The 15,945-nt window shown below is 31.9% G+C and overlaps 3 protein-coding genes across 3 annotated transcripts in view; 1 reads left to right on the top strand and 2 right to left on the bottom strand.

The window, feature by feature from the left end:
* Positions 1 to 728: 728 nt before the first annotated feature.
* Positions 729 to 5,189, top strand: LOC149897719 (stress-associated endoplasmic reticulum protein 2). The gene is made up of 3 exons (XM_090116155.1): positions 729 to 863; positions 1,791 to 1,904; positions 4,600 to 5,189. The coding sequence occupies exons 2-3, from the start codon at positions 1,818 to 1,820 to the stop codon at positions 4,705 to 4,707; spliced, it is 195 nt and encodes a 64-aa protein (XP_089972281.1). The 5' UTR covers positions 729 to 863; positions 1,791 to 1,817; the 3' UTR covers positions 4,708 to 5,189.
* Positions 5,190 to 6,938: 1,749 nt separating this feature from the next.
* Positions 6,939 to 15,945, bottom strand: part of LOC149897717 (uncharacterized) — an 87,234-nt gene continuing 78,227 nt past the window's right edge. The window contains exons 5-6 of the mRNA XM_090116152.1: positions 9,610 to 9,826; positions 6,939 to 9,269 (exon numbers count right to left, since the gene is read on the bottom strand). Coding sequence (XP_089972278.1) covers positions 7,060 to 9,269; positions 9,610 to 9,826 — 2,427 coding nt within the window. The 3' untranslated portion in view covers positions 6,939 to 7,059. The remainder of the gene's footprint in view (positions 9,270 to 9,609; positions 9,827 to 15,945) is intronic.
* LOC149897718 (nucleoredoxin-like protein 2) lies at positions 13,742 to 15,602 on the bottom strand. Its single transcript, XM_090116006.1, has 2 exons — positions 14,475 to 15,602; positions 13,742 to 14,142 (listed from the first exon to the last, which is right to left on the bottom strand). The coding sequence occupies exons 1-2, from the start codon at positions 14,839 to 14,841 to the stop codon at positions 13,880 to 13,882; spliced, it is 630 nt and encodes a 209-aa protein (XP_089972132.1). The 5' UTR covers positions 14,842 to 15,602; the 3' UTR covers positions 13,742 to 13,879.

Below are 15,945 nucleotides of genomic sequence, written 5' to 3'. Positions count from 1 at the left end.
AGCCACGCGGCTTTATTATTTTGATTTAAAGCTTTTTTCTTTTTATTACAGAAGATAACGAAGAACCTTATACGTCGCTGCCTCTGGAGAAGCTTTCTTCACCTTCTAGCGATATTCAGTCCATATTACATCTCATTCCACAAAATGCACAGTTTTTATAACGGTCTCATTAGTGATGATGCAATAGAAGACCACATAGATGGACTAGACACGGTGGATTTCGAAATCCAATTTGATGATAACGTCGAATAAACGTCCTATATAAGTATTATTTTATATATTTTATTAATTAAAGCTTTAATTACGATATTATAAATACATAGTTTCATTTATATCATTAAATCCCTGGGATGTGGTTCCTTTTTGTATAAGAGAAAACCTATCAATTGATAAATGTTAAAAGGAACCACATGCACATTTTCTTAATTATCTAGAAAGTTTAAGAATATTCAGAGCAAATTTATATACACATACTTAAATAAGTAATTTATCAATGAATTTAAATAAAATAAATTTTAATTTTACTTCATCTAACAGAGCTGCAAATGTTTTTGTAAATCCTTTGATATCTCAGAAGTGCGTTTTTGCTGGGTGGTTCCTTTTTGCTTAAATACGGACAATTATCAATAGTATGATGTATTTAATTATGAAATTATACGTGTTTGCCTATTTCAATTGTTAAAATTACTGGTAACACCTGTCATAAACATCAACATAGATGACGTATAGACGCGACGTGTTGTTCTTTTGACATTTCAGGAAATTAGTTTTGCTTTGCTGGATTCTAATCGAGTTTCACTTTTACATACGTGTCAACAGTTTGTGCACGGCTAGGCTGTAAAGCCTTTAATTTTATAATCATTGTGAGTATAAATACCTTTTTTTCACGTAAATTATATGCATGTTATAGTAATAAATTGTTTTTGTAACGGTTGTGCGGTGTTATTACATTTTACGTACGTTGTTTTCTAGAAACTTGTACCTAATAGATGATTGTGATTTGTCTGATTAAGTACAAAATTGGTGGAAAATCCGATAAAATCAGGTTATTTAATTAACTACGCAGTGATAAATAGCTATACGTGTAACGTGGCTAGTGTTTTGAATATCCTTTGGTTTCAATATGCTTGCGGTAACACGTACACAAAATTTCCAACGTATTGTTATGGATTTCAATCGTAATAACTTTGGAAAACAGATCTTATTATACTATAAAACACTGCTTACTTGAGAGTTGTTCGTCACATATAGAAATTAAACATTTTATTGATATTGACATGGTAAAAATAGAAAATTGTTACATTGTCAATATGTTATTCATAGCTCATTCAGTTTCGTTATTAAAAATATATTCATTCATGTTTCATACACATTTCATGTACTCAAACATATTATAATATGTATATCTATGTATATTAAATAATTTAATATATGTGTAGATTCCTTTTAATCCATCAGTCCTCGGAATCACAGACACAATAGAAAATCTATTGTGTCGCGCCCCGATCGGGCCTTACGGTGGTCAATGGGTTAATTTATAATAATATGTATATACATTTAAATATGCTAAGTTTGATGGTGTACTTAGCATATTTATTTTTATATTACAACCACATTACCATTTTTTACTAAAACACTTTCTAATTTCCTCTCATCTTAAGATTGAAAGTTTTACAACTAAAATAAAACATCATCTGAAAGTAAAAGTATTGCAAAACAGCTAGCGTTACTATTAAGTTTTAATCTTTCTTGTTTTATCATGTTATTAAATGAAAAATGACTAATTTCAGGACAAATATAACTGGTAATCATTTAAAATGGCGCCAAAACAGAGGATGCGTATTGCTAACGAGATCGCCAGCAAAAATATCACAATGAGGGGGAATGTACCAAAAACAACAAAGGTTAGTTTCTTTTTTAATTATGCTTTATTTTATTTAGTTTATAAGTCTTATCGTTTACACTTGTAGTTAACAGTACTGAATACAGTAGATCTAATAAGGCATAGTCAAAATATAACATGTTACTAGCTCTTCTGGAATCGGGTATATACCTTGGTCCCTCAGCGGCCACTAGTTGAAAATGCAAGGTATCCAAATCTTCTGTAAGAAATAGCTAAAAAAATGAAATTATTAAGTTAAGCCAATGTGAAATGCTACGATGTTGCACTTTGCATAAAATCAAATTTGCATTATTATAAATAGGTTCATAAAAATTATTTTAAATAAGTAAAAAATCATAATCGGAATGATTGACATTTAAAATATTTAAGCAGTTACCTAATTAAATAATAATATACTAGCTGCTCCGCGCGGTTTCACCCCTGTGGCTCCACTCCTGTGGTCGTAGCATGATAATAACTATAACCTACCTCGATAAATGGGCTATCTAACACCAAAAGAATTTTTCTAATCGAACAGTAGTTCCTGAGATTAGGGCATTAAAACAAACAAACAAACTCTTAAGCTTTATAATATTAGTATAGATGTGTAAAGAATCTTTAGGATTTAAAATGCAAGAGTAAATAGTTCAATACATGTTTTCATAAGTTATCAAAGGTCAAAATGACAAATCTTATAAAATTATTAATTATAAATGCAGTCTTAGGTACTTGTGATTGGGTTTTACATGTTACAATTACATATGTTTTAAATTCTAAATCCTTTGAAATTGTTATGACGCTTTAATTTTTTAAATATTTAGTTAGAAAATTTTTTAGGAAAGCTACCTAAGCTTTAAATTATAACATAGTTCATTATTCATATCTAAAATTAATTGGATATGGTAATTAGAAATACTTTTTATGTTTCATTTTCTGTTTGTGTAGGTTTTTCAGTTATACTTGTCACAGTTATAAATCTTTTACTTATGATACTGATTTTTATTTCATATCAATAAATAGCTATTGATATATGAAATAGGCTATTTGATTAATTTATTTTATTAAGGTATTCCATAAACAAATAAATAATAGAAGTCTTCAATTCTTTAATAATAAATACTAATAGAAGTCTCTATTAATACTTTGTAAAATCTATACTAATATTATAAAGCTGAAGAGTTTGTTTGTTTTTTTGAACACGCTAATCTCAGGAACTACGTGTCCGATTTGAAAAATTTCTATTAGGATATATTTCAAGTGTTTACAAGCAATTTTGAATTCTTAGAATTATTCCATATAAGGTATTTCACCTTGAAAATGAAATGAAATTTATGAATTATCTTTTGTATTTAAAATGCCACATGTGGCATTGAAAAGATATAGAGAGATTGTGTGTTATTGATTTTTATGTTACTGATTATGAGAATTTGCGTAATCAATTATTTATCTCCAAATGATTAAATTGATTTATTTTGGAAAACCTCATGAACATTTTTGCATGCTATATTCTATTGGTTGGACAATGGACATGTCTGTTTATTAAGAGGAGGCTCCCTAAATTTTATGTGAATTTGCATTAATATTCTGAAACAGTCACACATACAATCAAAATGAAACTTTAGTATATGATTTATTGGGTCTTTTTCTTTCCATGTACAAGACAGTTACGTAACATTTTCGCTTATTCATTTTTTATTCAAAAATTATACCTTTTTTTAAGGATTATTACATTTTTCAAGATTCACTTGGACTTTATGTCTAAAATAAATGTAAACAGTAAGAAAATACAGTTTACTATCCAATCCCAAGATATTTTTTCTCTAGATCAATTATTACTTTAGTTATGAAGTCAGTTAGTAAACGAAATAAGAATTGAGACTTACGAGATTTAGTTTCGAGCTCGAACGCGATCAAAGAGCGCACGCGATATTCAACTTTATTACGGCTGTGTTAGCGTCTAGCACCGTAGTAGCGGTCTAACCGGTCTCTCAGTGCCAGAAATTATGTTTGGGAGCCTCCTCTTAATATTATTGTATCACCATATTTTAATACAATATTCAAAGCAAAATATAGATTTATTTATTTAAAAAGTCTTCGAGTTAGTTGAGTATTTTAAATGTTACAATACATTTTTTTCTTTGATTGCCTCGCCTCTAACAATATTTTTGAACTTATAATTTATTTAGTATTTAAGTAATTGGTATTAAGAAGATGTACTTTCGTTTACATTCATAAATAATACAATTAAATATAATGAGTGTACTTTGATAATTTTAATTTACAAATGTATAATAATTAATAAATGAGCATAGCATGCTAAATTAATTACTTTGAATAATAATATTAAAGATAATAATAATTATTTATTTTATTTTAATAATAACATAATAATATTATGTGGAGAGATAGGGCTTAGTTTTATAAATGTACAAAATTATTTTTTCTATTATGATCATACCTTCTAGACAAATATCAGTAAGAAATAAAATTTAAGTAGGTAATTTAGGTAGGTAAATCCTTTATTTTTCGTTACATAGTAGGTAGTTGAATCATTGATTGATAGATTCTGTTTAGCACATAAGGCTGTATCCAACTGCCCTTTCAAAAAATTGCTCACTTAAATTGAAATTGTATTCATACCGTATTTTAGGTGACATAATTTTTCCCGTTATGAATGTTATTGTTAAGTTGTTATAATAATTATTTTTTTGTTACAGGAAAAGGAAGACCAATACCCCGTCTCGCCCTGGCTCTTAGCGCTCTTCATCTTCGTTGTCTGTGGCTCCGCTGTCTTCCAACTCATACAATCTATAAGACTTGCCTAACTGTGATCCCAATTTAATAGAAACCCACCTGTGGCATCTACATACTTCATTCAAAAACTTTCCATGACCTCCTTTGACCTCTGCTCGAGACTATAGACAACTTTTCTCGCCACAGATAATAAAAATATTACTCCTGTCAAATTAGACTTAAGCCTAGTGCATACAGTATATGCAAGTCTACATAGATATAATGCATCGGTTTTTTATATAAGTGCAGTTAATCTCAGAATGCATATAATGTACTATATTCTTGTATATTGTAAATTGACGTTTAATATTAAGAATTTAGCATTTGAAATATTCTCCATTCCTTAATTTTATTTCCAATCTAACGCACAACGCGTATCGATGGATGATATAAGTAATTCATTTTATTGTACAATGAAATTATTTTAATCCGCCCCACTGCGAAATTATATGTTGGTTTTATTTTTAATTTTTAATTGTAATTTATTTGATTAAATACAGTATATTTGTCGAAATATTTGTTTTTTTTTTATTGATACCCCATGAATGTTCACTTAAAAAATCAAGCTAAGTACATCATATAAATGTAGTACCTACTTACGGTCTGGTAATCACTTATCACTTCGTGAACTAGAATAAACTCACCTCTTTTATTGCATCTTAAAAAGGACATAGTCACAGGACATAGTTAAGTTCAAAAATCCTTAATTAAACGGTATATAACAGATCAAAAATAAAAGTCATTTTAATTGGTAGGTGTTGCGTTTATTTGTTTTTCACAATTTAAACATTAAATTTTGAGAGCTTCAGGCTTATAAAATATTTTATCTAGATACATAATAAACTATATAGTACAAACAATTTACATTAGTGTCATGTGATATGTTTAACTTAAATATATGCTTATTACACAAAACATTGCAGGCAATATTAAAAATATTCATATTCTGTTGAAGCTCTGAACTCTCGCCGTCTCGCTTAAACACTGTAATTATCAGGTAACTTAGAACGAGACAGCAAGACGTTGAGCTTCTTTATGACAAAATGGCGGATTAAATTCAGTACAAAATAATACAGGCTACTTTTTTTTTAAATTTTAGTTTAGGTTTTAAATACAATCATTTTCCAAAACACATTAAATAATATCAATTGAGAGAAAGTATTTCAGCCCGTAACGATTGCACATTCATAATATTTATTTATTCTACAAATCCTGTAAATATTCAAGGAAGTAATAAGCATATAAAAATAAAATAATTAAAATTGAGCACCTAAAGTAGCACCTATGTATAATGTGATAGAATATACTTCATTAGTAATGTGTAAATATTTTTTAATATGTAATTAAAACTGAGATAAAAAACATGTTGCCAATGTAAATTAGAAAATATAATTCTTAAATTTAATAGATACTTTATAGACTAGATAGGATTAAGTATATAGTTATAATTGTCATGACATATATATTTTAACATTTTTTAATGTTATATTTTACATTAGCAACATTTGATTCATATAATTGCAAGGTCCTTGACTTTTTGACTACTCTGAATTTTAATAATTGATAATGATTAAACTATTTATAATGTGTAAACTGTAAACCTATTTATTTAATATGTTGGGAAATTTAAGAAATAAATTCCATTTTATGAAAATATTTTTTTTTAATAAACCATACAGTCTTCTTTAATAAGTTAATTTCAGAGTGGTCAAAAAGTCAATTAAGTACATAAAGTAACATACTTAAAAAAAACCCTTTTTGTGTGTCCAGATAGGTGCTTCTAAAATTAGTAACGTGATAGTGCTAAACTCGGACACTTCGTGTCAATAAAAGTGAATACAACCTTAATTTTCTTACATCATGTCGCCTTTCGAATAAATCTTGTAATATGACACTTGCTAGGCTACAATGTGTAAATATTCTATTGCCAAGAAGTACTTATAACTTAGTCTAATTTAAAATACATAAGCTTGTTCAATAACTGTTTCTATTTGATGATTGTAAATACAGCTGCAAACATAATATTCTATCTAATAAATGATGTATAAGAATATGTATTTTATTTATATTTATATAACACTAGCGATCCGCCCCGGCTTCGCCCGTGGTACATGTTTACGTTTTCTCTACATAAGAACCATCCTCGTACTTCAAGGAATATAATAAAAAAAGAATTATCGAAATCGGTTCAGCCGTTCTCGAGTTATGCGCTTACCAACACATTTTGCGATTCATTTTTATATGTATATAAAGAAGAATATATTTTCATTGGAGAGTTTTTATATAGTTATGTGTATGATAGAGAATATTATAAGCGTAACTATGGACGAATTATGAAGGCGACACAATTTGCTATATATGACTAATTGTGACTTACATTAAACCTATTTTAAAGTATCATAAATGGCCTCGTTGGGATATGTACCATTCAAATGGATACTGTTACTAAAACTAACAACATTATCTTTACCTAAGTGGATCTCTGTTCTATCTAAACTTTGACTGTGGCTCTCGGGATAATCGTCCATATTGCTAGTTATTTCTAATCTAATTGCGTGAAGTTTTGGTTCTGCCTGTTTCACTTTATCCCGCTCCCACGAATCTATTATAGATACGTCGTTCTTGCTTCCCGTCTCATCAAAATCACTGGATGCGAGGCTGGAATTGTCTAGATCGAAATCAGAGTTCTTTTCAATAACAACAACTTCAATGTGTCTAAACGGATTTTCTAGATTATCTACCATAAGTCGAGCTCTTTCATCGTTGCGTGTGATCACTTCCTTTTTAACGTTACAAATCACAGGGTCATTGGCTAAGACATCTACATTGGAGTCGTAGTCTTCATCACTGGTTTTATTGCCGTTCGGAGGAGTACAGATTTCCGCATAAATGTTGTCGCAACTGGAATCAGAGTCTATGATTTCCTCTTCAACATGCACTGCGTCTGCTACTTGTCCGTACGGCAAGTCTTCTATCACAGGTAATTTTCGTTTTTGAATTGAAGAGATTGAACGCCTTACTTTCTTTTGAATTTGAGGTTCTTCTTCTGATATGTCTACTGGGGGTGGGTCGTCGTCTATTTCTGAACGGGGAGTCGGCGCTCTTGGCTTATCGATCTTTTTCCTGAAGTTGACAATCCTCTCGTTACTACCAGAACGTTCAGTTTTAGTAGGCATGCTGTTACTGTTACTGGCCTCTTTTTTATCTGTGGTTTTCTTCGGGTGCAGCAAATTAGAAGTGGACTTGCTTAGAACTCGCTTCGTTTTGACATGAAATTCTGAACACAATTTTTCAGTGATAAACGAATGTTGTTTATAATTTATTTCGAAGTCGCTGTCGTTGTACATAGATCCAGCTCCAAACTTCACAATATCCTCACAACTTTGTATTTGGTTGTAGGATTCTGATTTAACCATAGCTTTCTCCGGTATCAAGTCAGGTTGTATTCTTTGCCGTCTCTCTAGATGTGTTGATGATTTTGTCGCCGATGATTTCTTAAGCATATTTTCGTCGAGAGATTTCAACTTCCTGCCAGAACTAGAGCTGCTTTCCATGGATCCGCAATAATTTATTTGGTCTACACTTAAATTTTTACGACCATGTTTCATATCAATACCGCTGTCTTCTTCATTACAAGGACTATCAGGCATGCCGGTTTGGACTGAAACGGATTTAGTTAGTATCGGTTTCTTGTGGTTTGAACTACATTGACTTGTACCCATATCAGATGACGAAGTCGTCAAACTCTTGTAAGAATGACTCTTTTCAGCGGTGCCATCATTTTTCCTTAATACACCGAATCTATCTTCAATAAGTTTAGCCATGTCTTGGTATCTTTCTATTGAACTATGCTTTTCTCCTAGAGGGTCGAATGGATCTTTGATGTCTCTATATTTCTCTAAATTTTCAATAGCAGTTATTTTATCGTCCAATTTGTCAGAGTTCTTTGTGAGCTTTAAATTTTTAAACCACTTGCCCTTTTTCTGTGACGAATCTTCTCTGAAAACGTTGCTCTTATCGTTTGATAAGTTCTCATGTTCACCTTTTTCATCATTCTTATCATCCTTTCCTTCGTCATCGCTGTACACGTCATAATTCATATGTTCGAGTTCATTCTTACTTAAAAATATAATTGACCCTTCCGTTTCATCCGGAATGTCTCTTAGAACTTTCTCACTTTTCCCAAAGAGCCGCGACGTGTCAATCTTCAAGCCTTGAAGAGTGAACTTCCTTTCCTTTTCAAATTTGACCGGTTCATGGTCTTCCTTAATGAGATCCTCGGCCGTCTTCGCTTTGTTGACGACGGTTGAGTTAGCGTATGAGATCTGCCTGATCCAGTTGTCAACGTTGAGTTGACAGAAGGTTAGAGCTTTCTGGAGGCGCGCGGAGAGGAACATTCTCTTCTCACTTTCGAAGCCGAGTTGAGTGCGGCGGACCTTGATGCTGCCGTTCAGTGGAAGGAGCTGCAGCGTCTCCTTCGCGTGGTATCGAGGGTCCACCTGCTTGGCGGGACTCGTTGATAAGGAGCTGTATTCGGGTAGAGTGCACATAACCAGTACTGGCTCGGTGACAGCTGCCCGTAACAGAAGATCATCTGAAATTGACATAGGCATTATTTATTATATGACATTTTGATATACCTATTAACGAATTTATAGTGATTTTATAATTTTTGAGGGTTTAAAAAAGAGAGTAGGTGTATTATCATTTTATTTTCTCTATAAGTATTTATCTATTCATTTTTATCGTTTTGGTGCAGCTTAACAAATGTAATAATGTGTAATTGTAATAATGTGTCATAAGGAAACTTAAATAAGTTTCCTTATGACACATTATTACAAAAGAAACCTTTAAAACGATTTCCATTCGATCATATCCAGAGCAATTTCAGTGTCAAACGTAAGTCATCTTTCTGCAACTACCCGCCCACTCACCTCCGACATCATGCGCCATTTCAATAGGAACCGTCCCCGCGAGCAGACGCACGCGCGCCGGCAGCCGCCACAAACTCAAGAGATGCGGCAGGCGATGCGCTCGAGCTGCCACTTCTGGAGGGGGCGCTTCAGTCGCATCCTCCCACTCCGCTGGGGACAGCTCCTCGGGACACACTTCGTAGAGTTCGCCCTTTGTGTTGATTGGCACGAAGAGCTCCTGGAATGTTTGTGATCTAATTAGTAATGTTATTCCATAGGTCTTGTTAATAATTTCGTTAGAACGAAAGAATCACTCAATAAAATAAATTGCTAAATGCTAATAGAATAAAATAAGTCGACAATGTCAATGTACAAAATAATATATGGGAAGACACGTAGAACTTACATTTAATAATATAGATAGGCATTGTATTCAATTTTTTTGCTCTACTAAAACCGAGAAAAAACGTAATCTATTCATAAATTTTTAATTTTCATTGTTTGATTCCTAAGGTTTTCAAGCCCATTGAAAGTCAAACAACATCTTTAAAAATTTGCTGCTATCATCTTTGTAGTAACCACATCATTGAAACTAGTTTTTAATTACAAAGACTTTTTAATCCTTCTTGAACAGTTGGTAGTAAGTAACTAAACTAAGTACTTAGGTAATATTTTGTTTAGAAAAAGTTACTTATAAGTCCCAACAAATTATGTACATCAATCATGTCACATAAGAGTATCTAATAAACCCTAGTCAGAAATTTTCTAGATTCTAATCCCATACATGATAATTAATAGCCGCTAAGAACATAAATTAAAAGCAATGCCAGTTAATGAACTGCTAATTCTTAATTTAAATACCGTCCACAGATTCCATAAAAAGGTTTTATATTCTCACGTGCGTGCCTCGGCTTAATGCTGGCAGGACAGACAATAAAAAATAACTTCCTCTATAAAATGCGAGGAGATTTTTATGTAATGCATAATATATGCCCAGTCATGCCACTTTATGCATCCTCTAAGAAATGCGAATGGACATTTTTAATCAGCTAGCGGCATTAGCATGGGACGGTCGAACATATTTTTATTTATTTTTGTAGAATTATGAGACCACTCTTTACGTGTATTTTCTATATTACTTTGTACATAGAATGCGTCTTATAGTAATCAATTTGCACGGTAAAGATTATCATTATGAAATAAGTATAAAATATAATATGAAAAAGTTGTAGGCACACTGCGGTCTGCTCTATGTATGTTCATATTTAATCTTATAAACCAGATTTTTTAAGGTATTGCATAGCTTCTATCGCGGGCCTTGAGCGCGGGGACCGAATCCAGAAATTCCGTAACGAAATATCCTCACGCTCCCCACTCCGACGGGCACGGAGGTGTGGCTTGAAAGCATGCTATGCAATAGCTTTACCGCGGCAGTCCACGAGTGCCACACGTCTTTTTATTGATTTATCAATTTATATACGCACACACACTCATTAATCATTATATAAACACATGGATTATATCCACACACTACCTAATTCACATAATTCGAATCGGTCAAAGAAAACATTGTGAGGAAATTTCCATGTTGCAGAAAAACAAAAGTTCAACGACATCTTAAAATCTACCAATTCGGAAATTCACATTTGGCATCTCAGTTAAGTCTTAACGAATCTATTTTATATTTTTACTAGTGGTCCGCCCCGGCTTCGCCCGCGGTACCTACATGTTTAAACTATCCTATCTCTCAAGTTGGATCGAACTGCACAAGGTGTGCGAATTTTATTATAATCGATTAAGTGGTTTAGGAGTCCATTGAGGACAAACATTGTGACACGAGATTTATATATATTAAGAAGATATCTATATTAATAATTAATGTGCCAGCATTAAATGTAGTGGCCTATCTCAAAAGAGATATGTAACTATTCGTCGATTATAATAATATAGAGTTACAAATACCTATACAAAAATGTAAACCGGCTCTACGACTACAACAAAAGTATAGCCACAGATAATGTAATATTATTATACGTAGGTATAGCTTTAAGAAGATCCGTCTAACCTACTTAAGCCATTATGAATATCTAGATTTCAATGCAGGTTTCAAATCGATTGAGCTTTGCTTGCTCTAAATGTTACTTGCATTATGTAACTACGTATTATCAATTTTTAGTAATAATAGAAGAGTAATTGAATATCTTTAATTAAATAGCAAATAGGCGAAGTTATGACGATATTAAGGCGAATATTAATTGGTGAAGTTTAATAAAAGTGGCTCTATATTTTTTTATCAAACTCACTCTTACTGTCTAATGACAGTAGCGTACATAAACAATTTTGTTACATTATCTTCATTTTATGCAAACATTTTATAAATATTAGGAGACCCAGTCAGTATAAAATTAATTAATACAAAAGTATAAAGAAAAAAATAGCTTTGCTGGAGCCTGGAAGCCCTATTTTAGACCAACGAAACGTGTTAAAAAAACTTCGTTTACACAACCCTATATTACCATTGTTACAGAACATACATGCAAAACAGCCTGTCAGTTCATGCTTATCAGTTTATGTTACATGCTGTTACATGCTTAACGAATATTCATCGTTGATTTCTCTTATCTTTATATCATTGTTGTTATCATGATACTGATATGTAAGAATGAATTTCAAATAGTGTTACGAATCACATGCTGTAATGGAATACATTTTTGTATCGTAATGCTTAGTATTGGGATTAGGGTTGTCACTATTAAGGACTTTGAGTTTGAAAATAAATTATGAAAAATTGTCGAGTTCCAGTTTAGAAAATACAGTGTTGCCGATCAAGGTATTTATTAATTTTATGACTAACAAACTAAAATTTTAATTAAAATTAAGCATAGGGACAAATTACGTAACAATAGGACATAATTATTAACGGACTACGTTTTGATAACCCTATTTACCATCAATGTGGACCCTAACGAGGTTCTTTTTTCACTGACAAGTGCTAGGTAAATATTTTGTACTCTAGGTACTTCGCTATTTGTAATTACTCCATAGAGCATGGTAGACTTACCAAAACTTGTAATCATTTCCTATGGCAAAACGTCTTGCTCAAAGTGTAAATTAGTTCTCCCTCGACATGCCCTTGACTAAACAGTTTGAACGTAGCACAAATTAAATGGGTTTCGAAACTAAAAAATGTAGCAATAAATGCGTACAACTAACAACTTTACAACAATAATCAACTTTACTGGACTTTATCTTATTTTACTAATTATAAATGCGAGTTTGTAAGGATGGATGGATTGATGGATGTATGTTTGTTACTCTTTCACGCAAATACTACTGAATCGATTACAATGATATTTGTTATGTAGGTAGTTGAAACCCAAAATAATACCTACATAGGCTATCCCGGAAATCCTTCAGGAACAAGAACTATGTGGGTTATTCTTTGAAAGCGCGGGCGAAGCCACGGGCGGAAATCTAGTATAAATATTTGATTATACCCATGGTGGAAGCCGCGTGGCACAGTTAGTACGAAATAATTAAAAAGATCTCTCTAAATGACTGCGTAATCTCATCTGGTGTGAATGTCAATTTGAGTGATGAAGTGTTAAATGTATCTGATCTCAAATTAAAATCTAGAGTTACTTATCGCGATCATGTTTCGTTCGGTTGCAATACTTCTCATTTAAACTGGCTTGTAACAGGAAGACCAGGATGATTAATGTAAACAATTAACAATCAATAATTCAGAGCATAATTAGCGCAAATGTTAACAACCAATTAGTAATTCAAAGCATAATAAATGCAAGTCAAGTTTTAAATATTAAGTCTTTCAGTTTTGAGAGAAAAAAGCTCGGAAAATTTTCGGTTGCTTTGTGACTTCGATGGCTATTCATATCTTAACAGACTTCAAGAGTATTCATTCTATAATATTTACATATTATTACTGTGGTTGATTACAATGTAAAGAATTCCAAAGTACATAGATAGCACTTGTGAAATGTTTTTTAACTCTTACAACAAATAAGAGCAAGTAAAATCGACAATGTTATTGTAAACATTATCCAGTTATACCTAGCCTTGCAAATGCTCGATATTATCTTGTATTTAAAAGTATTAACACATGTTGTATAAATTTTGCATAAATTTATTATTACAATCTAATTGCATACATTAATTAGTCCGGTTGTATAACAACAATAATATTATGTTTTGCTTTTTGAATTGAAAAATCCTTCCTTTACAAAAAAACTCTTATTTAACCTTCAACTTCCCGAGTACCAGGAGAGTATAATCACGAAGAAGATTCCTCAACAACACTGAACCGTCTATGGTACTCCTGCTTCTTATGCTTTTCATCTGCACCCACGTATTTCCAATCTTTACCATAAATAATAGACTCCTTGCTTAATTTTCTCTCTTTTGCCTTCCGAGAAGGGTTTGATAGCCAAGTTATGAGGGCATTTTTACCATATTCTTCTAAATCTCTGATACCTGTAGTTGATACTGTCAGCCCGTCAGGTCTGATCACTACTATGTAAGGAGTACATGTTATGCCTAAAATGAAGAGTCATTTATTTATGATATTAAAATGAAAATAAATTAGACAAATATTCACTTTTAATCCATTCATCCATCCATTCCATCAAATCTTCACAAACTAGGGAGCCATTCACTAGGTTATGTTCTATAATAACATTTTATTCGGACATAAACAAGGAAAATGGAGCAAATAGGGAAATAATATTTTACCTATGGATATAGTTTTCCATTTGTAGATCTATTATGTATTAAATTAGATTTCAATGTAAGCTGAAGTTAGATGTGAAAATAAATTGAAACCTATAATTATACCAGGGCAGCAAACGTGTAAAGAGCTTAACAATTACCATACATATGCTTGAGCACTTGTATCAGGGGATCATAAATCTTTATGGTAAACCAATTCGCCTGTCTTTCATAACAGCTCATCATATCTTCCTCCCTTTCATCCATTGGAACATAAATCACTTCTATAGGCATATTAATGAACTTAACATTTTCATATATGGTATAGAATTTCTGTAATATGCCGTCCTTGTCTACCCCGTAGGATGTGAAAAGGAGTACTATTGCATCAGCGTTCTCTGTAAGCCATTCTATGTCGATTCTTGAGTTGTTTTTATTATAAATATGCGCTTCTTTCAACCAATTGTATGGCTGGATGTCCATCGGATTATTTTTTGTTTTTATATTGCCTGTAAGTTTGACATGCATAGAAATATTGACATTAGATGATAAATTCAAATTAAGGAAAAAGGTCTTTATTCCCGAGAAGTATTTATGGTTGCATACCTTAAATACTTGTAAAATTTAGATTGAAACGATATTCAATAAATTTTAAAACAGTACTTTTCATACCATCGCGATACCATCTATCTAATCTAGATTTCCAAACCTCATTTTGTGCAATAATAAGCTCTGTACGATTAACATAAAGTTTAAATTAACCTGCTGAAAACAATAACGGGTCAGTAATAAAAAGTGACATAGCACCTTCTTAATCATAATGTCCAGGTCCTTATTTAGTTCAAAGTTGACCGAGACGGTCTTAAATTGTACTATAAAAAATCTGAATAGTCTTTATCAAAAGGAAATAAAGTTTATTATAGCCTAGCTCATTTAGAAGAAGCGCAAATGCAATTCTGTTTGGTCGTGACCGTCTAACTTAAATCGAGACTATTAAACTTTATTAGAAATCTTATATACTGAGAATAAAGTCCAATTTCGAAAAGCATGAAAGCAGTGGATGCTTGTATAAATTTGTAAGTACATTCGTGCACAGAATACGAATCGAATGACCGAACTGTTAGATGGACTGTGGTCGAAACGTGACCATAAAAACTGTCACAGAATAACAATGCTGTTGCGCGTTATGAAAGTTTAGACCTTATTTTAAAGTAAATTAGGGCGGGATTGGTGTTTGCGAACAAATATCAGATTATATTGTTTATTGTAGTGAGCGCTCGCGAGCCCGTTTCCTATTAGGCACAGCTGAACATTCCTGCATTCAATCAATTGTTCGTTCATTAGTGGGAATTTATTATGTGAATTTGTTTGTGATTGTACCGGCTGCTTTTTAAATATGTAGGTGTGGTGATGTACTTATGTCTATATTATGTTTGTACTTTGTATACGGTTGTGATTGAAAATGATTATATTTTGGGGAGCAGGTACCTACTTAATGTCGGCATAAAATTATAGAGCCAAATTGTCGCGAAAAATATCTTTCCACGGATACTACATATTTGGCTTAAATATTTTGTTCTTATGTAAAAATATGTTTTCTTAGATATAAATTTATAATGTTTTCTTAGTTCA

The sequence above is a fragment of the Colias eurytheme genome, chromosome 25 (genome assembly GCF_061535395.1).
Source record: "Colias eurytheme isolate Ceu_HAF_F1 chromosome 25, ilColEury1 Martin Lab GWU primary, whole genome shotgun sequence".
NCBI lineage: Eukaryota > Metazoa > Arthropoda > Insecta > Lepidoptera > Pieridae > Colias > Colias eurytheme.
The sequence above is the reverse complement of the archived record's forward strand: the minus strand, read 5'-3'. Positions and strand labels throughout refer to the sequence as shown.

What these genes read in the sequence shown, in the direction of transcription:
- LOC149897719 (XM_090116155.1), top strand. Translation starts at nt 1,818, where the DNA reads ATGGCGCCAAAACAGAGGATGCGTATTGCTAACGAGATCGCCAGCAAA. An exon ending in ATGTACCAAAAACAACAAAG is followed by an intron (nt 1,905 to 4,599) that starts GTTAGTTTCTTT and finishes TTTTTGTTACAG; the next exon opens with GAAAAGGAAGACCAATACCC.
- LOC149897718 (XM_090116006.1), bottom strand. Translation starts at nt 14,841, where the DNA reads ATGCATGTCAAACTTACAGGCAATATAAAAACAAAAAATAATCCGATG. An exon ending in AGTGCTCAAGCATATGTATG is followed by an intron (nt 14,143 to 14,474) that starts GTAATTGTTAAG and finishes TCTTCATTTTAG; the next exon opens with GCATAACATGTACTCCTTAC.